Consider the following 27,555-nt stretch of genomic DNA (forward strand, 5'->3'; position numbering starts at 1 on the left):
AGCAAGATGCTTAATCTGAACTTCTAAAGAAAAGTATCTCATAGTGCAGGGGTAGGCAACCCAGGTCCTGGAGGGCCACAGGCATGTTTTTGATTTAACCGACCTGGAAAACTAGGTGTGTGGAATATAGGCAATCGCTGAACTGATCAATTAGCTCAGTTGGTCAGGTGTGGAGCCTAGTTGGAACAAAACCCTGCAGTACCTGTGGCACTCCAGGAACAGGGTTGCCTAACCTGGTCATAGTTTGTATGGGTTACTTAGCCTGCTAACTTAGCCCACTTCTGCATTAGAATACATACAAATAATATATGGGTATCGATGAAATTAGAGTCTCCGACACAAGGCCATGATTAGACAGTGGATTGCAGTAGTGGTGCTTTTAATAGCAGCACAGAGGGCCACCTGCTAAAAGCCCTGCTGAGCAGCGCTGTGGTCTGGCTCCCTGGGTCACTAAGCTTGGCTCTCACAGGTAGACTAAATAATGACTAGTCCACAACTGCCAAACATGCTACCTGCACTGTGGCCTTGGTAAGGCTTTTATCTGAACACACACACACACACACACACACACACACACACACACACACACACACACACACACACACACACACACACACACACACACACACACCTTTGCTGACTGCTCATGCATGTATTTTTCCACACACACCAATCTACAGCGTTGACTGGCTAAATTGCCAGAACATGAAACAGGAGGGGGAACTTTGGTTAGATGGAACAATGTTTACCACCAACCCATGGCGAAACCCTACAGTCAGTTTCTCCACACAGCAGAGAAATGACTTCTCTCCTAAAGCCCCCTCCCACTCCGCTCTTTTCCCCCATTATAATGCAGCCCCTCACCTTCTGCACAGACCACCACACCTAAACACACATTCCTTTCTCCCAATTGCTTACAAGTCCCCAAAAGCACAGGGCCTGGTCAAATAAGCACAGAAATATACACACACACACACACACTTACAAACAAGCAGTACTTCAAGTTGATGTAAAAAATATATCACATCTCACACGTACAGACAGAAACCACAGACGGAAGTAGGAGAGCTGCACATTGCAGATATTTGACTCCTGACTTTAAACAATCCAAAATGAGATTTGGGGGTTGATATCTATTGCCAAACACAGTGGCATGTTGGCACCAGCTCAGAACACAATCTCCCAACAGAAACTCAGAGTAGTAGTACTAGTGATAAGTAGCATATACAAGATGCTAACCTTAGCCAATAGCAACACTACTATAGCATGTGGGTTGTTTTCAAAGACCCCATCTATGGCCTCTACCATGTGAAGTAATGATGGACCTCTCCACACTTCCCTAAAATGTAGCCCCACAAACAAACAGGAGGGGGAGCGAGAAACAGACCAGAAAGAATGGCTGACACGGAAAAACACAAACAGCCCCCCCCGACCACTTCAAAAACAAGTGCACCCAAAGATGGGTAGGACGACACCCCTTGCCCTCAATATGTGAGCACGCAATTTCCCTGTTAGCCAGCCTGCCTGCCCTGGAGGACTTTCCCAGCGCGCCACATTGTCCACATCTGCAATCCTGCAAAACCCCCTTCTTTTTCAGTCAGGCAAAAAACACACAGGACACCCCACCCCCTGAAACTAGCTATAATGGGCCACAAATGGAATGTTTCCCCCTGCATGCTCTTGCTGTGGGAGAGAGAGAAGAGGGAGTAAGCAAAAAAAGGGAGCGAGGGAGAGGGGTTACATTCCATTCTGCTCTGTCCCTCTCGCTGCCTGGTTGTTTTACATTCAGCTGATTTCAGATCAGGGGCAGCAGTACTGCTCCCAGGCAAATGACAGGTCGAGCACTGACGTGAGATCAGGGAGGGACCACTTGAAACATAAAAATAAAAAGAGTCTACACCTGTAAAGAAGTGGCCAGCTAGAAGACCCTCAGGCAGATAAAACAATAGAAACTCAGGTGTAGTTTCTCTATGGGCAGAGACAGGAATATCCACACCCACAATCAAGTCTTTCCTGCTCATCCCTACATCAGCCCCAGTCACATAAAATCAACAAAGGAGAGAGAACTGGCTTATTTTAACATGGAAATCAAAATCAGCCACTCCCAGTAGTCCAGTGCTTTGTGCCACAATTCCCTAAAACAGCCATGGCCACTTGTAGAGAAACCAAACCAGCCAGCCAGCCCCAAACTGACTGAGTCAGCCAGTCAAATGAATAGCTTAGGGAACTGGGAGGGGAAGGAAGAAATGTAGAACACTGCCCACCTTGGCAGTGTGCTAATCTATGCAAATCAGGGCACTATGACATGGTGAGTGAGGTTTGGAGAGAATAAGCGTTTCTCTCGGTGGGGCTGAGTTGTAAGACTGTCAGTCAACAACAAATCACAGTCATGCAAACAGGCAGGCACTTTGATAGTGCAGTGAATATAGGGAAATGAGGAGTGATACAAATTCCCACTCAAATTCCCGTTCAATTGAATAATGTGAGAGACCATAACAGTGTACAGTGTACGAAAAAGTGTTGCCATCACATCAGACTGACAGTGATTGAGTTTTGGTTGGCTTTTACCCTTTTGCATACATTTGGTGGCTGAATGCCCTTTGCTTTGAAGTGGGTTGGCAAACTGACATGGAGAGACATTTGCATGGACACTGATTCCAACATTGCCCCCACTAGAATTGCAATAAAACAAAAACAATGGCCTCACAGAATTTGGTGTACTACAACATGTCTCAGCCTGCAGTTGATTTAAGGCATTAGGTTGGACTTAATGTTTCTCAAGCTGAAATGGAGCTCTCTGAAGTGTGTTAAGTTGTAACCAGTGTAGTAAACTGGACTAGACCGAGCAGGACGAAACTTGGGTGTTGGGAAAAAAAACACTTTAGGTAAGCTATTCATAGATAACTGACGGTTTCTTTTGACATTAGCACTTTGTCCATACTCCGCTTAATGCCTCCTCTTGACGCCTGATTTCCACATACATGCAGTAGGTCTAAATACATAGGCTACGTTACATTAAGTATAGACTCATTGGTGGGAGGCATTCAGTAACTGTATGCAACTGGCACAGCAGCAGTGAAAACACCACAGGAATGTGCCCTTCATTCTGCAGACTTCTCTGAAGTAAATCAATGTCACGCCTCCCCCAATTTCTCATCCAATCAAACCCCATGTTGAATTTCAGTAGCGTTTTTTTTTATTCCTTACATTTAAGGACACACGTTTTAACTGTTACAAAAATCTATACATTCTTCAATAACCGGTGTTGATTTCAGTTAATTAGTCCCCATTGCCTGCGTTTATAGGCCATCCGAGTAAATCATTGATTATTTTTCTTCCTGGGAGGAAACTTTGGCCTCCCTTCTTTTATAGGCAGACATATTTAGAGTATATCGACATACAGAGAGGGTAAAGCTGAACGCATGGTTAGGCTATATCAATTCGTTTAATGAATCATGCTGAGCGTCAAAACGCTGAGTAACTATGTGCTGTAATATAATGCTCGGTGTGGTGTCACTCCACTAAAAATAACGCTAATCATTTTGACAGTAAGATGTGTAGCGCTACTACTCAGCACTACACACCCTCAATCATCCCAGACTGTCAAGCAACGTTGCTTCAAATCATCATCAATTGTTCCTACTTCACAGTTCCGGGCTTAATCATAGTTACAAATGCTCGAGCATTAAATGATTAAATCAAGTCTAAAAACCGTAAAAATATGTTCAGCTGGAAATGGTGCTGCGACGATGTGCGACAGAGCAAGTAGATAACAAGAAACAATTGAACACAGCAGTGTTTTATCTGCTTCGACCCAGAACATCTGATATCACTTTGAGGAAACCATTCCTTACGCTATTTTTGAGTCACATCGAAATTATGCATATTGCGTTGGCCATCTTGAATCTGGTTATTCTCAAGAAAAATGGAAGAAATATCGCCTGGAAAATTAACAAGGCTATATAAACGCCAGAACTAGATAGGCTACAATGTTTCATTCAAATAAAAATAAAACAAATCACCGTTGTCCCCAGTCGAGTGAGAAAATACCGGTTGTTGTCGAAATGACGCTTGTGGAAAGAGTTTTATAGGCCATTTCTTGTTAAACGTATACCATATCGACACAGGAAAGTTCGTTACATTGAGACGGTATAAAATGTCGTTGCTTTATAGAGGCAACCAGGGCCGAAATTCAGTCCCCGAGCTCTCCCTGCCATTTTACCTTTCTCTGCTGTTTCTCCCAGGCCGGGTCCAGCAGCAGGTCCCGGTCCCAGTCATTTTCTTGTTCTCTTGGGTCCATGTAAACGGCTGGTCCTCCAGACGATGCTTGACTATTAGAAGCGTGATAATCTACCATAGTGTATGGTAGTCAAGCTATAGAAAGAGGAATAAAAGGGGATGTGACCCAGTTGCGGTAACTCTATTTGCTTTCAACGTTCGGTCAGGAATATCCGATCTATACACGGAAAATACCCGCTACAAGAACGCTTAATCTCCAACCGAGGAGGGAATGGTGTGGTCGCAAGCAAAGAGCTGCTCCTACAAAACTAGAGTAGGTTGCCAGGCCCAAATAGGTCATGAATATTAAGTATCTGCTTATTATTCATGAGCTGACGGAAAACTGCCCCCAAAAGGCTGGAGAACACATAACTTAGTAGTAGACTATAGCCTACTAAAAGTATTGTTCTAAAAAGTATTATGCCTGATGTGTAACCTAATGCCTTTGTCAAGAGGCGCAAATCATTGCAGATGGAAGTCTGTACATGTTGCTATATAATTGCAACATTGTTTCAAAATGTGGATGCAATTTATGCCAGCCATAAAATAATGCACAAATGTATTTGTAGCCAGTATAGACAGATTTACGAATTAAAACATTATTTGGAGGTCTATACTACAGTAGTTCTGATAACTACTACTTGTATAATATCCATAGAATATTAAAGTAACTGTCTAGCTAAAATTTCACTTTTAGAAGTTCATATTCTGTTAACTCATATCCAAATAATGTTGTTGACTCATCTTATACGTGGCCAAAGCATACATTTGAGAGAAGAAAAAAAATTAAAAACCCAACCTCAAACTTGTATCTCAAAAAATGCCTGCTATTTCCTCATAGAGGATGATGTCCTGAGGAGGATACGCTGGCCAATCAGTGGTCTACTCACATTCATATTTTTTAACAACCAGTATACACCCACACCATTATATTGTAGGGGTACGCCCACACCATTCCAACACAGAAAAGCTGCTTTTTAACATACTTTTTAAAAAATGTAAGGAAAACTATTTATCTCATATTGTAATTCATTTTAGGTCATATTTAATACAAATCTGGACAGTTACTTTAAGCGCAAGCTACACACTACACGGGGCAGTCATATATTAGTCTAAGTATATGACTCTACACAGGGGCGCTTTCAGCAGCATATTTTGGAACGTTCGGATAGAAATATGCTATGTAGAACAAACATGCCTCTCTAAAATGAATTGCGGCAGCTTTATTAATGGAATTTCTATCTGCAACATTCTACAATGTTTCTTCTTCTTGCAAGACAAGAATCAGATGGAGCCTATAACAAGACCCACCCATTTTATGTAATATTAATGAGGACATGCTACACCATTAATCATTTAGCCAGTGAGCCCATTGGTATTGTTACCCTACTCAGATTTTTGTTGTCCCCTCATGGAGAGCCTATGCTACCTCACTGGTGCCCAAACTAATAGTCCTTCATGCAGGTGCATCGAAACCTAAACCGTATGAAATTCACTTCGTCCTATGCTTTTGTTTGAAAGCTTGTCGTGTGTAAAGCGGCTTATATTTACCATTCAAATTTCATAGGCTGGGTCTGGCTGACATGCCCAGACACTACATTAAGTAGGTCACGCTCTAACTGTGTGTCCATGCCAATTATCATCAGCGAGGCCCAACATACCATATAAATGATCGCAGGCCGCCATCGCTCCCTTTCATGTTTTGGGATGTTTTCATGACTGCCACATAGTGCCACATTCCTAATTGTTTTCTGAAATACAGAAATCCCATTGGCATTGGACTCCATCCCCATTACTATAAGGAATCATTGTGGTGTGTACAATGTCACGGTTAAATGATTACACATCAAAGCATCATATCCATTTTATAATGAATTCTATCTCATTGTAATGACAGTTAGGCCTATATTGGCACCTCTTTTTTTTAAATCCCCAAAGTCAGCCTGTTGCGGGTGAAGCTAATACATGATGAAAAGTAAAATTAATTCAAGGTGTGCATCTACAGCTGTTCTCCTTTGATATCAATGTTTGCTGATCCTAATTTCAGTTATTCAAGATTGTTTAATAAGTCTGGGGTGTGTGTGTTGGGAGAAGTACAAAATGAGCAGCTGTACTTCTTCAAGCTCAATTTTTTGCTTCTGAGTTATCTAACACAAGCGTAATAATGGCGCAACAGGAAATAGCTTGAACGTTTGCCACAGTCCCCCTGGGTCTGGGATGTGCTTTTTAGACTATACATACAGTAACAGTCAAAAGTTTGGACACACCTACTCATTCAATGGTTTTTCTTTATTTTTACTTTTTAATAGTGAAGACATCAAAACTATGAAATAACACATATCTAATCATATAGTAACCCAAAAAGTTTTCAACAAATCAAAATATATTTTATATTTGAGGTTCTTAAAAGTAGCCACCTTTTGCCTTGATGACAGCTTTGCACACTCTTGGCATTCTCTCAACAAGCTTCATGAGGTAGTCACCTGGAATCCATTTCAATTAACAGGTGTGCCTTGTTAAAAGTTAACTGCTGCAAAGAAACCACTACTAAAGGACACCAATAATAATAAGAGACTTACAAGAAACACAAGCAATGGACATTAGACCGGTGGAAATCTGTCCTTTGGTCTGATGAGTCCAAATTTGAGATTTTTGGTTCCAACCGCCTTCTTTGTGAGACGCAGAGTAGTTGAACGGATGACCTCCGCATGTGTGGTTCCTACCGTGAAGCATGGAGGAGGAGGTGTGATGGTGTGGGGTTGCTTTGCTGGTGACTCTGTCAGTGATTCATTTAGAATTCAAGGCACACCTAACCAGCATGGCTACCACAGCTTTCTCGAGTGATACACCATCCCATCTGGTTTGCACTTTATTATAATTAGTTTTTCAACAGGACAATGAACCAAAACACACCTCCAGGTTGTGTATTTAAAAATATATATATTTATTTAACTTGGCAAGTCGGTTAAGAACAAATTCTTATTTACAATGGCGGCCTACGCCGGCCAAACCCGGACGACGCTGGGCCAATTGTGCACCGCCCTATGGGACTCCCAATCACGACCTGTCGAGATACAGCCTGCAATCGAACCAGAGTGTCTGTAGTGATGCCTCTAGCACTGAAATGCAGTGCCTTAGACCGCTGCACTACTCGGGAGCCCAAATAGTGTAAGGGCTATTTGACCAAGAACGAGATTGATGGAGTGCTGCATCAGATGACCTGGCCTCCACAATCACCCGACCTCAACCCAATTGAGATGGTTTGGGATGAGTTGGACTGCAGAGTGAAGGAAAAGCGGCCAACAAGTGCTCAGCATATGTGGGAAGTCCTTCAAGAATGTTGGAAAAGCATTCCTCATGAAGCTGGTTGAGAGAATGCCAAGTGTCATCAAGGCAAAGGGTGGCTACTTTGAAGAATATCAAATAAAACACTTTTTTGGTTACTACATAATTCCATGTGTGTTATTTCATAGTTCTGATGTCATCACTATTATTCTACAATGTAGAAAATAGTAAAAGTAAAGAAAAACCACGGACTGAGTAGGTGTGTCCAAACTTTTGACTGGTACTCTATAAAGACCGTCCATAGAGTGTGATGCTTTGAAGCGGATATTTACGCATACCAAAAGTCAAGGTCTCTCTGCAGAATATACATTTCGCAAAACATTCCCAGTGTCAAAGTCCTCTTCTCTACACTTATTCAGTCTGCTGAAAAGGAGGCAACAGAAAGTTAAACAAAATGACAGCATGCACTTAGTTGCTATGATGACATAGCATTGTTATGGAATGACTCAAATCTGATGTTCGGAACAAATAACTGGAAGTCTTTATTCTGATCCCTCCTGTCTCAGCCTCCAGTATTTATGCTGCAGTAGTTTATGTGTCGGGGGGCTAGGGTCAGTCTGTTACATCTGGAGTATTTCTCTTGTCTTATCCGGTGTCCTGTGTGTATTTAAATATGCTCTCTCTAATTCTCTCTTTCTCTCTTTCTGTCTTTCTCTCGGAGGACCTGAGCCCTAGGACCATGCCTCAGGACTACCTGGTATGATGACTCCTTGCTGTCCCCAGTCCACCTGGCCGTGCTGCTGCTCCAGTTTCAACTGTTCTGCCTGCGGCTATGGAACCCTGACCTGTTCACCGGACGTGCTTGTTGCACCCTCGACAACTACTATGATTATTATTATTTGACCATGCTGGTCATTTATGAACATTTTAACATTTTAACATTTTGACCATGTTCTGTTATAATATCCACCCTGCACAGCCAGAAGAGGACTGGCCACCCCTCATAGCCTGGTTCCTCTCTAGGTTTCTTCCTAGGTTTTTGGCCTTTCTAGGGAGTTTTTCCTAGGGAGTTTTTCCTAGCCACCGTGCTTCTTTCACATGCTTTGCTTGCTGTTTGGGGTTTTAGGCTGGGTTTCTGTACAGCACTTTGAGAATATCAGCTGATGTACGAAGGGCTATATAAAAATAAATTTGATTTGATTTGATTTGATTTATTGCAAAGTAAATCTACTGTAACTTTTCATTTAAAACAATATTGCAACAAAAACCAGTTGAACAGGCAGAGGAGGGGCTGAAATTCAGTGAGATTGGATCAGTTGCACATCGGGTCAGTTGTACTGTACATCGTCATGTGGAGCCATCGTCAGTTGTACATCGTCATGTGGAGCCACTACAACCAGAAAAAGGGTGAGACACAACAAATCAATATTTATTTAAATGGCTGTCCAGGCCAAAGTGGATATGTGCAGAGGTGGAAAAAAGTACCCAATTGTCATACTTGAGTAAAAGTATAGATACCTTAATAGAAAGTTACTCAAGTAAAAGTGAAAGTCAGCCAGTAAAATACTACTTGAGTAAAAGTCTAAAAGTATTTGGTTTTAAATATACTTAAGTATAAAAAGTACATGTAATTGCTAAAATATACTTAAGTATAAAATTCCTTATACTTAGCAAACCAGACGGCACCATTTTCTTGTTTTTAAAATGTATGGACAGCCAGGGGCACAGTCCCACACTCAGACATTATTTACAAAAGATGCATGTAGGGGCAGTAGGGATGACCACGTGTTCTCTTGATATGTGCTTGAATTTGTCCATTTTCCTGTCCTGCCAAGCATTCAAAATTTAACTAGCACTTTTGGTTGTCAGGGAAAATGTATGAAGAAAATATAAATAGTAAATAGTCGAAAATATAAATAGTAAAGTAAAGCGCAGATACCCCCAAAAACGACTTAAGTAGTCCTTTAAAGTATTTTTACTCAAGTACTTTACACCACTGGATATGTGTGATCATATGCAAAAGCAGTTTTTTCATTCATTTTAAGTCTGCCGCATTCTGCATGTTTACTAGTCTGTGAGAAAAAGAGTAGGTTTGGATCATCTGTCCTGTATGCTCTTACCTGTCTGTAGCTGACTGATATGGTCCCCATTCCCACAATGTCATACATAGTCTTGAAATGTATCTGTGAATGGACAAAACATGATGAATTAGACCAATTAGCCCCCCCCCTCACACACACACGCATTTTGCTCTTGCATGGTAATTATAAAAATAAATAAAAAATCCAGGTGCACCCCAAAAGTAACATCTCAACCTCTCTTCTATTTCTCTTCACTCATTTTAAATCCCACATCAATTAGTCTTCCTAAATTCCTATTTTCAGCCCTTGTTGGACCACACCCTTCTCTACACCTCTGCCCTCACTTACGGATCATGTTGTCCAGTTCCATCAGCAGGAAAAGGAAACCGGGGTAACTGATTGGCTCCGTGTAGCGCAGGCCAGACATGACAATCAGCTGCAGGACGAAGTCATCCACCACCATGCCTAGACCAGACCAGGCGAAAACAGATCAATTCATGTTCAACCACATCCCCTGCTGTTTCAGCAGTGTAAATGCTGTTGGCATACTGTTCATATGGACCAATAGGGACTGAACATGAAGAGTGGTGTTTTGGTGCCCCCTAAAAGGCACCAATGGAAGCTTGTCATATCATAAGTGTGTCCTACCTGCAGCTTTCAATGCAGGTGAGACTTCAGGGTACTCCAGCAACTGGGGTTTGTTATTGTCAAATGTCATGAATATATCCTTTTGTTAAGTGGAAGATCAAGACCAGCATGACTGAATAATCTTTTCAGACAAATATAATTCAATCACTTCACATGCATCGCAACAGGTCGTGTGATTGAATTAGCTCAGTGACACATGATTGAATCAGAAGTCACAAGTCACTATAATATTTCCTTTAGCCAATCCAAATTAGACTTCCAAGACACAAAGCCTGCTTTAGCCAATCAAACTACTGTCCAATCCTCTCATCATTTTGAAAGAACAGAATGATTGAAACTGTAAACCTTCCACTGACAGACGGTTTAGTATGGTTTAGACCTTATTGTCCATTTCCATTTCCTGATCTTGTCCCAGAGTGCCTGGAACCCCTGCCAGTCTAGCTGAGCTAACCCCCAACTCTGGGTTGACACTGCAGTCAAGAAAATGGTCCATCAAAAAATTAAGGTCTTGGTAGATTAGCAGACCAAGTGAGGTCATGGTGGACAAGCTACCCTACCTTTGTATGTCTATGTACATACATGGCATGTGTGTAACGTTACACATTACATAGCCCTTTTTTTTGGGGGGGGGGCTATGATCTTCAAACAATCGGCCAAGCCGAGGCTCGGACCCCATCGCCAGGGGGAACATATGAGCTTAGACTGCTACACCAGAATCTGGCATACATTTAACCTATATTAACATGGTTATTGATCTATATCAACTACTAACCATGCAGCCATGCTGAGACATGATGCACACTGGTTCAGCCATACATGTATTTCTTTCCCCAAGAGAAAGGATACATCCATGAGGACCACAAAGCTCTTGCAGTGCTCCAGGACTAGCTTATTTTGCTCCCCTCCCGCACTGCAGGCCACAGTCCAGGAAGAGAGCAGGAAGCCACACAGACAAAACATCAGTTAGGAAAAGTTAAAATGTCCTCCTGCGGTGACATCACTACTTCCTGAATGTTCCCACAGTGGTTATGGCTTATGGAAGACTACTAAATCAGTAGAGGGATTCGTACAGTTTTCCAGAATTTCCCAGATGCATGTGGGCGAGGCAATGTTGTAAAGGGGAGGTGTGTACACAAAAGGTGTGTCTTTGCTCCCATTTTTGAGGGAAGATAGTTGTCCATGTTTGGAGCCAAACCCTTACCTCCGCATTTTATGGCCTCTGTTAGCGGGTTGAGAAGCTCCAAAGGTCGACACTCCCCTTCCGTTGGGAGGTTAGAAAAAAGTTTGGAGAGTAAATATTGCATATCTCAGGCTAGAATAGAAGAGTTTACATGAAACCTACTACATGGAGGTGGTGTTCTCACCTTGTTGCAGTGCTTCTTAAAGATCTGGCGTGTGGCTTCAGGAGAGGGCAGAGCCGAGAGGCGTGGAAAAGAGGTCAGCAACAGGGAGATCCACAGTGAAACACACAGGACCATTTAGTCACATCACAAACACTCAACAGGGGGTGATGGATTGTGGATACTTTGGACTTCAATAGCATGCCATGACTTCTACCTGTGGGGCTTCTATCAGTGCCGGGCTTCTCCTAATATTGAGTTACACACCCCCTATTGCCCTCAAAACAGCTTTATTTCGTCGGGGCATGGACTCTACAAGGTGTCGAAAGCGTTCCACAAGGATGCTGGCCCATATTGACTTTAATGCTTCTCACAGTTGTCATGTTGGCTGGATGTCCTTTGGGAGGTGGACCATTCTTGATACACACGGGAAACTGTTGAGTGTGAAAAACCTAGCAGTGAAGCAGTTCTTGACACACAAACCGGTGGCACTTCAATATTTTGTCTTGCCCTTTCACCCCCTGAATGACACACTTTCTCAATTGTCCCAAGGCTTAAAAATCCTTCTTTAAACTGTCTCCCCCACTTCGTCTACACTGATTGAAGTGGATTTAACAAGTCACATCAATAAGGGATCATAGCTTTCACCTTGATTCACCGGGTCAGTCTATGCCATGGAAAGTGCGGGTGTTTTGTAAACTCAGTGTAATTTAGAGATCCTTTTCTTGACTGTGTGCCCTGATACTTTAACATATATCATAGGTAACTCTTCCTCCAACCTCTAGTCATGGACTGGTCCAGTCACTTTCTTGTCAACACCCACAGAATTAACTCTCCCTGCTGATTGGTCTCCGGGGTGGAGGGGATGATGATATAATGGCCGGGCGCCAGGCGACCGCGAATCACCACCTCCGGGTGCTGATGAGTGGGCGGAGCAAGCTCAGGTCCAGAGAGGACAGGTAAGCACACTCTGAGCATGCCTGGGAAGAGAGGGTTAGATACCGTAGGGTGTGCACACATTTCCACACTGAGAAATATGCTGCCACACTCAAATTTTCCCTCACTTGTTCCTCTCTTCTTTTCTCTCTCACATTTACTGTGGCTCATTTAAATCTACTCTGGTTGTATTTCCTGTTGGGTGTGTTTGTGTATGTGTGCATACGTTCCTGTGCAGGTGTACCTTGTAGATATCCAGGCCGATGCCCAGGTGGACTCCTCTAAGTCTCTGGTGCTTCTGCATGAGGGCCACCAGGAAGGAACAGGTCAGCTCAAGGTCACTGGGGTCATTGTCCTCCTCCAGCAGGGTCAAGTGGAACTGAGAGTTCTGTCAGAACCAGCCTGGACACATACATATCCAGTACATAAAGATTATGTGCAATATGTAGTACATTAACTATTTATGTACAATAAGGCAGACACATGGATATCAATCTATTCTTCTCAGATTATGTTTGACCAAATTCATTTATATGTCATAGTTGTGTGTGTGGGTCAGTAGGATTGTGCGTTTTCTCACCCCCTCTGGGAAAACCCCTGGTGGAGATGTGTGGTACCCAGTTCTCCCCCTCTCTCTTTCTTCCCCCTTCTCTCCCTCAGGATGGTGGTGTCAGACTTCCGTCAGAACTTTGTGCAGTTCCATGGTCTCTGTGTGGCGCCTGGCTCGCTCAGGGTCTCCTCACTCAGGTGAACCACCTCCACCGCGTCAAAGTTCTGACGGAAGTCTGACACCGCCGTCCGGAGGGAGAGAGAGGGAGAGAAGGGGGGAGATGGAGAAAGAGAGAGGGGGTGAGACAGACAGAGAGTAAAGGGAGAGAGAGGTTATTAATATATGAGAACAGGTGAAGTATGGAGGCACAAAGTGAGAGTCTATGAAGGTCCACTTACCGGAACGCCCCGTCCTCCTTCTGAACCCTGTCCAGATGCTTCTGTTCCTCCTCACGGACATGATTCCACTCAGGCCTCTGGACAGACAGACACTGTGAGGAAACTGCCCCAAGCACGCACACACACCGCACACACGCGTGCCACACACACAAACACACACACACACAGTGGTAATGACATGATTAATGGGTTAATAGCTAGCTAACCCATTCATGTCACTCCAGGGTCCCTCCCACTCTGTCTTGCCACAGGGGTTGTGAACATGGACCAGCTCCACAGCCTCAAATGTAGTCTTCACCTGAGGGAGTGGAGGAGTGGGGGAGACAGAGAGTCACCCAACCTGAAAACCTATTTGACTATTAAACACAGGAAACCCAACACCACTGTATGTGTGCAGGTTTTGGCTGGCGGCATTTGGATAATATTGGCCTTGGTGTGCAGTCATGAATCTGAGAGTGAATTTGACAACAGTGCTTAGTATCCAGCAGAGGGGGGTAATCTTACTTTTTCAATCCCGGTTACAGAGTAGGCATGACTGGACAGGATTCCAAACTAATTTCTCTGCTCAAGGTGGCCCCGTGGGAAAAATCAACCCAAGCACACACAACACATGTCAACCTTCACCTTATCCCACTCGCAGTATTGCCTGAACTATAGACAGGTAGACACACACAGGTTTTATTTTAATCTCAGGAGGTGGGCATCAACAAACTCCAACTAAATAGTTATTCGCCCATATCTCCAAAATACAGGAGTGCAAATTCAACAACCCTTGACAGATAATGACAGCCTAATTAGGTGTGCTTAATGTCCTGAGGCTGACCTGGAAGTAAAAGCTGTCATTGTAACTTTCCTGGAAGCTCTGTCCCATGGGCACCACCCTCTCTAACAGCTGGCGATGCAGGGAGAGGGATGCCACCGCAGACAGGAACCAGCAGTCATCCAATCAACAGAGAGCAGGGGAGGACAGAGGGACAGGTAAAGGTATATTATATATCACATTCACTTCACTGGGTAAGTAGTTTGATGATGGCCACCTGGCATTTACTGTACAGTATGTCAGACATTCAATTCATTAATGATGTCAAAGCAATTCTGTACTCTTGGGTAGAACTTCGATATCAATGGGAGAAAACTTTGGGTAATAAAGAAACAGATCAACCGCATCCCAGCTTACTGTGGTACTGCAATGACTGGAAACAAGACTAAGGGCTCTGTTCAATCAGTAAAGCTGAAGCGTTACATATTCCACAATAGAAATGAAGGTCATTTCCGATTGAGCAGACATATGCAGTTTTTACGGTGAATGCAGCCTCCAGTAAAGCGGGAACATTGCCTTTAAATTCCAATGACGCTGTAAAGGTGAACCTCCGCAACGCGGATTGAATAGGGCCCTAATATGTAAGGAGGCAGGTGGAAAGACACTGCGTCGGGCAACATACATATGGCATGTTCCACTTACTCAGAACTCCCTGACACACGTCCATACGTGGTGCTGCATCCACTATGAACTGTGCTGAAGGGCAGATATCCTGGCAGAGGGGAGAGGGGAGAGAAAGCAAGACACAACATGCCTCTTAACAAACTTTTAGCTGAGTGTCCCCTTTACTGGGTAAGATGAAGTGGATAACAATGTACCTGGGACATAAATCTACTCTATTTACATAATCTGAAGTAGTGTAGAGACTTTAACCCACTGGTCCTCACTCATAACTGTTGCTTTTATGATTTATGATTGACTGAACACTACTAGGCCTACAACAAATAAATAAACTAAAAAAGGTGCCTAGATCTATGGTGACAGGCATTTTTGACCCAAGACTCCATCTTCAATGGAGAGTAACAAAGTGAATACAACATGTATACAGAAGGTAAGGAGACCTTTCTGTCTTCATGACAAAACACATCTTAACATACTTCGCTCTGTCCAGTCCAGGGATTGGATGTTCATAATGTATGGAAACATTGTCAAGGGTGTTTGTTTTAGCATTTAGCCATGACAGCTTGACAATTGGCTAAGCCTTCTGAAGATAAAAACCACTATGACCTAGTCCTGCCCTAACACAGTAGTATTCACCCCAGGGCCTGTATTCATATAGTGTTGTGTTATGGCAGGGGTATTCAATTCTTACCCTACGAGGTCTGGAGCCTGCTGGTTTTCTGTTCTATCTGATAATTCATAGCACCCACCTATGATCGTCACTGTAAAGGTTTTAAACACTGTTTCCCATGCTTGTTCAATGAACCATAAACAATTAATGAACATGCACCTGTGGAACGGTCATTAAGACACTAACAGCTTACAGACAGTAGGCAATTAAGGTTACAGTTATGAAAACTTAGGACACTAAAGAGGCCTTTCTACTGACTGAAAAACACCAAAAGAAAGATGCCCAGGGTCCCAGCTCATCTGCGTGAACGTGCCTTAGGCATGCTGCAAGGAGACATGAGGACTGCAGATGTGGCCAGGGCAATAAATTGCAATGTCTGTACTGTGAGACGCCTAAGACAGCGCTACAGGGAGACAGGACGGACAGCTGATCATCCTCGCAGTGGCAGACCACGTGTAACAACACCTGCACAGGATCGATACATCCGAACATCACACCTGCGGACAGGTACAGGATGGCAATAGGCTGAGAGAGGCTGGACTGAGGGCTTGTAGGCCTGTTGTAAGGCAGGTCCTCACCAGACATCACCGGCAACAACGTCACCTATGGGCACAAACCCACCATTGCTGGACCAGACAGGACTGGCAAAAAGTGCTCTTCACTGATGAGTCGCGGTTTTGTCTCACCAGGGGTGATGGTCGGATTCGCATTTATCGTTGAAGGAATGAGCGTTACACCGAGGCCTGTACTCTGGAGCGGGATCGATTTGGAGGTGGAGAGTCCGTCATGGTCTGGGGCGGTGTGTCACAGCATCATCGGACTGAGCTTGTTGTCATTGCAGGCAATCTCAACACTGTGCGTTACAGGGAAGACATCCTCCTCCCTCATGTGGTACCCTTCCTGCAGGCTCATCCTGACATGACCCTCCAGCATGACAATGCCACCAGCCATACTGCTCGTTCTGTGCGTGATTTCCTGCAAGACAGGAATGTCAGTGTTCTGCCATGGCCAGCGAAGAACCCGGATCTCAATCCCATTGAGCACGTCTGGGACCTGTTGGATCAGAGGGTGAGGGCTAGGGCCATTCCCCCCAGAAATGTCTGGGAACTTGCAGGTGCCTTGGTGGAAGAGTGGGGTAACATCTTACAGCAAGAACTGGTAAATCTTGTGCAGTCCATGAGGAGATGCACTGCAGTACTTAATGCAGATGGTGGCCACACCAGATACTGTTACTTTTGACCCCCCTTTGTTCAGGGACACATTATTCCATTTATGTTAGTCACGTGTCTGTGGAACTTGTTCAGTTTATGTCTCAGTTGTTGAATCTTATGTTCATACAAATATTTACACGTCAAGTTTGCTGAAAAAAAACGCAGTTGACAGAGAGGACGTTTATTTATTTGCTGAGTTTATATGCATCTGTGCGTGTATTGTTATGGCTGTTGTCAGTACATGCATGATTCTTAGCACGTCTATAGGACCTTGAAGAGAAGTACAGTATATGACACCCTCAAAACAACTGTCCAGGAGAGACATCGTCTACCCGTTGTCAATGCAAAAATATATCACTGTGTTTTGTGATTATAAATGACATAGTATGTCCGATGGTTTGATTCATACTTTTGTAAGAGATAGGGTTCCATTAAAATTGAGTATTTTCATTAATTAATTGGTATATTTTTTTCTGCTTTTTTTTATATAACAATGTCATAGTGCGCTACCTTTGGGCGTCTCCATTCCATCGCGGGTTGAAGAAACACATCTCCCATTGGAAAGTCGTGGTCCACAAACAACCCATCATCCATTGAAATACCGCCGTTAAGGTTGATGAAGAACTGGAGAAGGCTTGTCAGCGAGAAGTGACGATTGCCACCGTTTGGAGGTAAATGAGCTTCCGGGATCTTCCGTTGTTGCGTCTGCTCAACCTATTTCTGCGACGGGAGTCTCCTTGTCATTACTATCGCAATTCTTTCTGTATGTCCTTACAAAACTAATAGGCTGTTTGTTGTAGAGTTAAAATAGTGTGCAACAGAACCCTACAACTTTATTAAAGCAATTGCTTTATCCACTTTTCCAGGAGTTACCGTACCAACTTTTCTACCCATGAACCGATTGACCTTGTCAAATGGCCATTGGCCACACTCTCAATACTGCAGTCGCCCACCTGTGCAGCTTCCGATAGTTGAGTCGCTTACGTGCGCACTTTGCAGTCCCATGATTCTTAAGTTATTGCATTATGCCCCCAAGTCATATACACTAAACAAAAATATAAATGCAACATGTAAATTGTTGTACCCATGTTTCACGAGCTGAAATAAAAGATTCCAGAAATGTTCCATATGCACAAAAGGCTTATTTCTCTAAAATGATGTGCACACATTAAATTTACATTCCTATTAGTGCACATTTCTCCTTTGCCAAGATTATCGATCCACCTGACAGTTGTGGCATATCAAGAAGCTGATTAAACAACATGATCATTACACAGGTGCACCTTGTGCTGGGGACAATAAAAGGCCACCCTTTCAAAACACAATGCCACAGATGTCTCAAGTTGAGGGTGCGTGCAATTTGCATGCTGACTGCAGGAAAGCCACCAGAGGTGTTGGCAGAGAATTGAATGTTCATTTTTCTACCATAAGCCGCCTCCCTAAGTCCTTTTAGATAATTTGGCAGGATGTTCAACCGGCTTCACAACCACTGCCATTGAAATGGAATGGGCCAACATTCCACAATCAACAGCCTGATCAACTCTACGCGAAGGCGATGTTGCGCTGCATGAGTGAAATGGTGGTCCCACCAGATACGGACAGGTTCTGAGCCACACCCCTACTTTTTTTGTTTCAAGTATCTGTGACCAACAGATGCACATCTGTATTCCCAGTCGTGAAATCTATAGATTAGGGCCTAATGAATTGATTTCAATTAACTGATGTCCTTATTTGAACTGTAACTCAGTAAAATCTTTGAAATTGTTGCATTTATATTTTTGTTCAGTGTAGCTTATTTCATAAATTAGACTAAGGAATGTTTTGTGTGAAGTTATGACAAATGATGATTAGGCCTCACATGCAAAAACGTAGATTACTTCTTATCTCCACACTCAGAACAGGCTTGAAAAGGATACAGACAGTGTTAATTTACTGACATGTCAAGTCAAAGATTAAAGAGCACTCGCCTTAGGCACACCCACATCTTAAAGGTTAAAATAAATAAAAAAATCCTTTCCTGGAATGAACTTAAAAAGGTTAACATCACAGAGTAGTTCAATGTAATCAGTGAAAAGATCAGCACACTTTGGGCCTGAGTATGAATGGATAATTAACATTTATTGTGAAACGCTGGTTTGTGGTATATGTACTTCTGTCTGGTTGAACTTTGTTTTGTACATTCGGAGTGTTTGTGCAGATGTGTCTGGATATCACTGAGATGTGGCCATGATGCTGGATACACCTGTGGAAGAGGAACAGAAACAATGGAAAACACAGGTAAGTAAAGTGGGAGAGGAAGACAGAGGAGAGCATGGGAAAACAAAGGGAAAGAATGTCAACAAAATTGTCTTTCCATGAAAAGTCTTAGGTTACATAAAGCTACACTGATATGGGGGAGGAAGGAAGTTGAACTTTGAAAATGTATGCTAAAAGTGACTACAGACAGAAAAAACAAAACAACGTCACTGGATACCAGCAAACAAGACAGGAACTGGGACACGAGACAAGGAAACACTCACTCTCAAAGTCAATCTTTTCAACAATGTTCTTGGGCTTGACGCTCTCCTCCTGGTTAAAGATGAAGATCTGCCCTTCCTCGTTCTCCGTCCACCCGTACTTGCTCATCCACACCTTAACCTGTGTGTCTGTATGGGGAGCACGAAGTCAAACTGAGCAGGGGGAAGTGGGATAGGACTTAGATAATTAACACTGTAGAGTCACAAAGAAAGAAAATCAATAGGACAGCACTCTCCAAAAGATATACATTTGAAATGAATGGCCTTACCAAGGGGGTCACCCAGCATCTCAGCCAGAAGTCGATGCTCAATGTTCTGGTATGTGATTCCAACCACATGGCAGATAACTGGAGAGAGCAGCAGTTAAACAAGCCATTATCACATTTTTAATTGCAATATTATGCAGTCGGCAACTAAACTTGATTTCCAAATATTCTACTCACACTTGCGCACCGAGTCCTCAAAGCCTGTGATGCCGTCAATGAATTCCCTGTTCTCCTCCAGACTGGACTGTTGTGACAGACAAAGGAATGAGTACCATACAATCATACCATTAGAACTGGAGGTCACATTTCATAAAGCCATGATAGGAGTTGTCTATTAGCACAGCCATCAATTTCCAGTTAAAGTCACAATGTACAGTCATGCTTTAACCTCAACGTTCTGTTTGGAACCGCTCCATGTCAGGATATGATCCTAAAAATAATCTAACAATGACTGGAAAGTTCAGTGAAATGAGCAGGGCAAAAGGCTGGTGAAACAAAAAGACAGAAACAGGGATGTGTATACCCAGAAGGACTGGAAATGGCAGGTCTCCAGGAGGTTTCCCAGATACAGGATCTGCCTAATGGGGCGCTCCTCCTGCTGCTTTACTCTAGTCAAGGAAAGGCACCACACACAGAGCAAACAACTGGCCATATAAGACTAATGTCCACACCATTAGTCCAACACAAACCCCAGAAAACAACAATCAACCAAAACAAATTATAGGCTTGGGCGGTATACAAATTGCCATACTTCCATATCGACCTTGTGCAATACCAGGCATTCTCGATTACCAGCACTGAACACAAGGGGTGCTATTTTCAAACACCAATGAGCCTTTGTAATCCGAAGGTTAGCAATGCTAACAAGTACATGTAATATCCCATAGAGACCACTAATGAGTGCTTTGCAAACATTTTATACTTAAAAAAAATAAAAATACACACATATTTCACCTTTATTTAACCAGATAGGCCAGTTGAAAACCAGTTCTCATTTTACCACTGCGACCTGGCCAAGATAAAGCCAAGTAGTGCATCAAAACAGAGTTAAACGTAAACAAACAGTCAATAACACAATAGAAAAGAAAAATAGAAAAATCTATGTACAGTGTGTGCAAATGTAAAAGACTAGGGAGGTAGGCAATAAATAGGCCATAGAGGCAAAATAATTACAATTTAGCATTAATACTGGAGTGATAGATGTACTGGGGTGCAAAAGAGCAAGAGGGTAAGTAATAATATGGGGATGAGGTAGTCGGGTGTGCTATTTACAGATTGGCTGTGTACAGGTACAGTGATCGTAAACTGCTCTGACAGATGATGCTTAAAGTTAGAGGGAAATATAAGTCTCCAGCTTCAGAGATTTTTGCAATTCGTTCCAGTCATTGGCAGCAGAGAACTGGAAGGAACGGCGGCCAAAGGAAGTGTTGGTTTTGGGGATGACCAGTGCAATATACCTGCTGGAGCACGTGCTACGGGTGGGTGCTGCTATGGTGACCAGTGAGCTGAGATAAGGCGGGGCTTTACCTAGCAGACTTACAGATGACCTGGAGCCAGTGGGTTTGGCGACGGATATGTAGCGAGGGCCAGCCAACAAGAGCATAGAGGTCGCAGTGGTGGGTAGTATGTGGTGCTTTGGTGACAAAACGGATGGCACTGTGATAGACTGCATCCAATTTACTGAGTAGTGTTAGAGGCTATTTTGTAAATAACATAACCGAAGTCAAGGATCAGTAGGATAGTCAATTTTACGAGGGTATGTTTGGCAGCATGAGTGAAGGAGGCTTTGTTGCGAAATAGGAAGCTGATTCTAGATTTCATTTTGGATTGGAGATGCTTAATGGGCGTCTGGAAGGAGAGTTTACAGTCTAACCAGACACCTAGGTATTGGTAGTTGTCCACATATTCTAGGTCAAAACCGGCCAGAGTAGTGATGCTAGTTGGGTGGGAGGTTGCGGGCAGCGATCGGCTGAAGAGCATGCACTTAGTTTTACTAGCATTTAAAAGCAGTTGGAGGCCACGGAAGGAGTGTTGTATGGCGTCGAAGCTCGTTTGGAGGTTTGTTAGCACAGTGTCCAAAGAAGGGCCAGAAGTATACAGAATGGTGTCGTTTGCACAGAGGTGGAACAGAGAATCTCCAATAGCAAGAGCGACATCATTGATATATACAGAGAAAAAGAGTCGGCCTGAGAATTGAACCCTGTGCAAGGGTAAGGGGCAAGTTGCTGCAGGGGGTGCCGAGATGTTGGCCGGGGTAGGGGTAGCCAGGTGGAAAGTATGGCCAGCTGTAGAAAAATGCTTATTGAAAATCGTAGATTTATCGGCGGTGACAGTGTTTCCTATCCTCAGTGCAGTGGGCAGCTGGGAGGAGGTGCTCTTATTCTCCACGGACTTTACTTGTCCCAAAACCTTTCGGAATTAGTGCTACAGGAAGCAAATTTCTGTTTAAAAAAGATAGCCTTAGCTTTCTTAACTGACTGAGTATATTGGTTCCTAACTTCCCTGAAAAGTTGCATATCACAGGGGCTATTTGATGCTAATGCAGAATGCCACAGGATGAGATCCTGGTTGAAGACAGTAGAGGTGTATTTAGAGGGTAAGTTGGTCAGGATGATATCTAAGAGGGTGCCCATGGTTACGGATTTAGGGTTGTACCTGGTAGGTTCCTTTATAATTTGTGTGAGATTGAGGGCATCGAGCTTAGATTAGACAGCCGGGGTGTTAAGCATGTCCCGGTTTATGTCACCTAACAGTACGAACTCTGAAGAAAGATGGGGGATTTTACAGTTACAGAAGTCAACAAATGAGAGCGCCTGGGGAATGGGAGTGATGCTGGGGGCTGCGGGGCCTGTGTTAACCTCTACATCACCAGAGGAGTAGGATAAGAGTATGGCTAAAAGAACTGGTCGTCTAGTGCGCTCGGAATAGAGAGTAAAAGAAGCAGATTTCTGGGCGCGGGAGAAAAAATTGTGTACAGACAACGGTATGGTAGGATGAGAGTACAGTGGAGGTAAGCCTAGGCATTGAGTGACGATGAGATGTTTTGTCTCTAGAGGCACCATTTAAGCCAGGTGAGGTCACTGCATGTGTGGGGGGGTGGAACAAAAGAACTAGCTAAGGCATATTGAGCAGGGCTGGAGGCTCTAGTGAAATAAGACAAATCAAACCAAAACAGCAATAGACAAGGCATATTGACATTAGGGAGAGGCATATGTAGCCGAGTGACCATTGGGTCCAGTGAGTAGCTAGGCGAGCTGGAGACATGGCAATTCAGACAGCTAGCAGGCCGTGGCTAGCAGATGGGCCTCAGGGGGAGGTCGCAACGAGAGAGCCGGTTGAAACCCCCTCGGACAGTTACGTCGGCAGACCAGTCGTGATGGATTGGCGGGGCTCCGTGTCAGCAGCAAAGGGTCCAGGCCAATTGGCAAAAGGTAATTGAAGCCCAGGAATTGTCTGATGGATCTCTTCGGTTAGCCGGGAGATGGGCCCCTCCAGGCTAACTGGTGCTTGCTTCGGGACAGAGACGTTAGCCAGGAGTAGCCACTCGGATAGCAGCTAGCTAGCTGCGATGATCTGGAGTAAAGGTTCAGAGCTTGCAGTAGGAATCTGGAGATGTGGTAGAGAAAAGCAGTCCGATATGCTCTGGGTTGATGTCGCGCTGTGCAGACTGGCAGGAATTGACTGGGCTGAGGCTGGCAGATGTCCGAGTTAACAGTGATGACCGCTAGCAGTGGCTAACTGACTACTAGCTAGTTAGCTGGCTAGCTTCTGAAGGGGGGGTTCCGGTTCTCAAGTACAAAAATAGCAGATCCGTACCACATTGGGTGAGGCGGGTATGTTCAGTCCGTAGATGGAAATTGAGATAAAAAATATATACACACGGTACAAGACAATCAAAACAGACACCCCACTGCTACGCCATCTTGGAACAGTCTCTGATCTAAAGTATTTGCAGGACAGACATCCCAGCTCAAAGTTATACAAGCAACAAAATGCAACTCACAGTTTTCCGCGAGCACAAAACAAATATTAGACAGCAAGGCTCTTGATCCAGGAGGGGATTATCTGCTGTTACCAAACAAAGTCCACTTAGCTAACTAGCTTTTTTTATATTGAATTTATTTAACGAGGCAAATCAGTTAAGAACAAATTCTTATTTACAATGACGCCCTACACCGGACGACGCTGGGCCAATTACGCGCCGCCCTATGGGACTCCCAATCACGACCGGCTGTGATACAGCCTGGAATCGAACCATGGTCTGTAGTGACGCCTCTAGCACAGATGCAGTGCCTTAGACCGCTGCGCCACTTGGAAGCCCAAATTAGTAAAGCAAATGCACAACTAGATAATTTAGCACATTTTAGACAGTTAACTTAATAGTTACGATATCTAACTAGCAAACACATTATTTGTGAATTGCATACTGTAACTAGATCAGCTGTCGCGTGCTGCACAACAGCAATTGACTCACAAGGCTCCGGTCTCTCATCGTTGTGTAATTGTAAAACAAACACCACGACTGGGGACTACCGGTAAGTTTCATAATGAAAACTTGACAGGTGAAATGAAGAACACAATCTTCTTTATCTCCTAACGTATTGCACAAGTTGACCGCAGGTATTTACTTAAAAAGCAGCTACAAATATTCAAATAAAACATTTCAAAGAAATAGTTAACAGCATTGAAAAAAAAATATCCCGTGGGCATTTCCAAATACCCCGGGAATACAGTATACCTTAACCCACTGTTCCTAGGCCGTCATTGTAAATAAGAATGTTGTTAACTGACTTGCCTAGTTAAATAAAATTCCACCCAAGCCTAAATGATTGTCAATGTTTTTGTTGACAGGGAGTACAGAAGTGGACAAATTGTACTTGTTGCAGGATTATACTCCTAGATTATACTGAGCACCAAAAGGATACGTGTGTCTGGTCAATCATGCACTTGCACAGAGTAAAGTCTGTGTGTGGTAGGTTGGTCAGGGCCTTGAGCAGAATCTGCGACGTCACTGTGACCTGGAAGTAGGCAGGGTTGAACTGGTACCTACAGGAACAAGAACAGCATCTTACTGATATAGCCATGAGTGGTGTTCTGCTAGCCCAAGAATCATAGGTAGACTGGCTCTGGCAGCCAAAATAGCAAAATACGCCATCTACATGTGAATCAGGTCTCAATTACAATACTGTTCTAGAAACAAAGCCCTTTACCTTCATATCACATCAAAATAATTTCACAAATGCTAAAATACACACTTACTGTACACTGTTAAGCTACTTTATCACAGTTGCAGCCAACATTATTTTTCAGTTACAAAACGTTTCTGCCAGACTTCTTCAGTTACACACAGGTGTTGGGAGCATGCTAGATAGTAGGGATGTGCATCTCTCCTTACAAGCATGATTCAATACGCATCTACACACATGCCCCCCGACAAAGGCACGATACTTTAAGTTTGAAACGATTCTGTGAAATTTGATAAGTGGAACGGGAAGCTATGCACTAACAACTGTTGCATGACCACATTCATTTTCCATTCTAAATGAATACATAATACTGAGCTCAGGGATTGGATCTGTCTGACCTGACTCCTCTGAGAGGCCCTGTGTGTTTGTGTGTGAATGATGTAGTGTGTGAGCTGAGCCATAAAGGCAGACCGACATCTGCCACTGTTCATGTAAAAATTAACCCAAACGCACTGACTGTTTCAATATTTCGTACGGTGAACCTGGCAATCGAAAAGCCCCAATCAGCAGTTAGATGTGTGATCAGTTGTGTCCACTCCGGTAGCCTACACAGTTCCACCGGCAAATCACAATTTTCTACAGCGCATTTGGTAACAATGACCCAGCAAATTACATTAGTTGTCGAATTAATAAAGCCTATTATTTAATATTGCGAAAAGCCATTTTACAAAAATCTGAACACTGAAGGTGACTCGGAGATGTAGTCTAGGAATATTAGCACAGTGTAAAGCTAGCACAGTGGCGCGAGCAGCTGCGGACCTCGCACTGTACAGTTATCTGACTAGTAGATAAATGTCATACATGCATAACAGTTTGATAGGTTGAAGGAGAGGACACATCAAATCAGTCAACAGATTCGAGGTATTTTGGGAATAAGGCTGATTTTTTATTTGAATCGGGTTTCTTACGGATGGATGTTCCATTTAGGATCCCGCAGACTGATGCACTCGCATCTTAAACATTTCAACTGGAGACTGGTGTACAGGTGGTCAACTGTCTTGTGAAAACACGCAGTGTTATGTGGAGATATGGCCGTGTGGGAACCCTATCAAGGTGTATCAATTTAACATTTTGGTTTTTGAAAATGATCTCGTTTATATGAAAGATAAGGTAATTATGCTTCCAAAACCGTACCGCAAGCGACTCCTGCTCATTTTCTTATTGAGCGCAGGGGCTCTTAACAAAACTCCCCTGTACAGAAGAAGCCTTTGTCCAATGACTTATGTGTAATGTAATGGAACAGAGTCATGATCAAGGGCTACTTACCACCCAGCAAGCAAATGGAATTACATGAGTTAACTATTTTTTACAGGCCTAACAAACGTGACAGTAGTCAGAAAGTAAGAGGTAGGGTGACTCACAATTTGAGGATAGCCAAATTGGCCTCTAGGTCGTAGGCATTGTCTTTAACTTGTGTTTCCACGTAGCGTTCCAATGTTGCCAGGTTCTCTGGGTTGTATCTGAAAGAGATCATAAACAATGTAACATCAAGGGCATGGATTCAACAGATAGCCGACACAGCTAACTAACTAAAACAAGTTGTGCAAAAACTTGCAGAGATCCAATCAATCTGCATTACAACCAACCAGCTGTCAAAGGATGTTGTTGTGCTAACTAACGTTAGCTTAACGTTTACCGGTACAAGCAGTTGTACCTTGCTAGCTAACGCGTAAAGTAACATTAGGTAAACCAAAGGTTTGTGACACCTGTGCGTCGTTCGATATGTCTAATAAATTAAACAGATATCCAACTTTCTGCATAAATTTCAAACAATCACATGTTGCTAGCATTACGTAGCAGCAGGTAGGTAGCTAGCTAAGCTAGTATTTATCAAACAAGTCTCCATACCTATCAATTCCTCGTAAGAGCTTTCCCACGTTAGCTCTCATCTGCTCGAATGCCGACGCCATTTGGTCAACTCTTATTGCGGTCTGTTTGATTGTAAAATGTAAGACATCCGCACATGGAGAGAGCTGGGAGAGAAGGACGGAAAGGGCTGTGATGACGTAAACAGGAAGTTGGATTACTGACGGATCACAGAAACATTTACATTTAAGTCATTTAGCAGACGCTCTTATCCAGAGCGACTTACAAATTGGTGCATTCACCTTATGATATCCAGTGGAACAACCACTTTACAATAGTGCATCTAAATCTTTTATGGGGGGGGGGGGGGGGGGTAGAAGGATTACTTTATCCTATCCTAGGTATTCCTTAAAGAGGTGGGGTTTCAGGTGTCTCCGGAAGGTGGTGATTGACTCCGCTGTCCTGGCGTCGTGAGGGAGCTTGTTCCACCATTGGGGTGCCAGAGCAGCGAACAGTTTTGACTGAGCTGAGCGGGAATTGTGCTTCCTCAGAGGTAGGGGGGCCAGCAGGCCAGAGGTGGATAAACGCAGTGCCCTTGTTTGGGTGTAGGGCCTGATCAGAGCCTGAAGGTATGGAGGTGCCGTTCCCTTCACAGCTCCGTAGGCAATCACCATGGTCTTGTAGCGGATGCGAGCTTCAACTGGAAGCCAGTGGAGAGAGCGGAGGAGCGGGGTGACGTGAGAGAACTTGGGAAGGTTGAACACCAGACGGGCTGCGGCGTTCTGGATGAGTTGTAGGGGTTTAATGGCACAGGCAGGGAGCCCAGCCAACAGCGAGTTGCAGTAATCCAGACGGGAGATGACAAGTGCCTGGATTAGGACCT

The 27,555-nt window shown here is 43.7% G+C and overlaps 2 protein-coding genes and 1 long non-coding RNA gene across 10 annotated transcripts in view; all 3 read right to left on the reverse strand.

The window, feature by feature from the left end:
* The window catches only part of LOC106580854 (alpha-actinin-4), a 40,354-nt gene extending 35,799 nt beyond the window's left edge, over window positions 1-4,555 (reverse strand). For 3 of the 5 annotated variants that reach the window (XM_014162344.2, XM_014162343.2, XM_014162346.2), the window contains exon 1: window positions 4,223-4,555. In XM_014162344.2, the coding sequence (XP_014017819.1) occupies window positions 4,223-4,357 (135 nt within the window). In that variant the 5' untranslated portion in view covers window positions 4,358-4,555. The remainder of the gene's footprint in view (window positions 1-4,222) is intronic. The other 2 variants (XM_014162342.2, XM_014162341.2) reach the window with 1 other exon arrangement.
* Window positions 4,556-8,759: 4,204 nt separating this feature from the next.
* Window positions 8,760-18,120, reverse strand: LOC106580856 (uncharacterized). Of its 3 annotated transcripts, XR_006760976.1 has the most exons (8): window positions 17,349-18,119; window positions 13,517-13,619; window positions 13,149-13,353; window positions 11,657-12,970; window positions 11,494-11,550; window positions 9,993-10,109; window positions 9,684-9,746; window positions 8,760-8,953 (listed from the first exon to the last, which is right to left on the reverse strand). It is a non-coding gene; the product is annotated as an uncharacterized lncRNA (long non-coding RNA). The 3 variants fall into 3 exon arrangements; XR_006760977.1 differs by adding an exon at window positions 14,340-14,408 and having other exon boundaries at window positions 9,993-12,970; window positions 17,349-18,120; XR_006760975.1 differs by having other exon boundaries at window positions 9,993-12,970; window positions 17,349-18,120.
* Window positions 18,121-18,935: 815 nt separating this feature from the next.
* Window positions 18,936-26,900, reverse strand: LOC106580857 (eukaryotic translation initiation factor 3 subunit K). 2 transcript variants are annotated; one of them, XM_014162350.2, is made up of 8 exons: window positions 26,715-26,900; window positions 26,228-26,326; window positions 24,546-24,666; window positions 20,144-20,215; window positions 19,798-19,864; window positions 19,624-19,701; window positions 19,358-19,483; window positions 18,936-19,080 (listed from the first exon to the last, which is right to left on the reverse strand). In XM_014162350.2, the coding sequence occupies exons 1-8, from the start codon at window positions 26,774-26,776 to the stop codon at window positions 19,049-19,051; spliced, it is 657 nt and encodes a 218-aa protein (XP_014017825.1). In that variant the 5' UTR covers window positions 26,777-26,900; the 3' UTR covers window positions 18,936-19,048. The 2 variants fall into 2 exon arrangements, with proteins under 2 accessions (XP_014017825.1, XP_014017824.1); XM_014162349.2 differs by having other exon boundaries at window positions 20,144-20,221.
* Window positions 26,901-27,555: the final 655 nt, after the last annotated feature.

Source organism: Salmo salar, chromosome ssa20 (genome assembly GCF_905237065.1).
Source record: "Salmo salar chromosome ssa20, Ssal_v3.1, whole genome shotgun sequence".
Classification (NCBI taxonomy): Eukaryota; Metazoa; Chordata; class Actinopteri; order Salmoniformes; family Salmonidae; genus Salmo; species Salmo salar.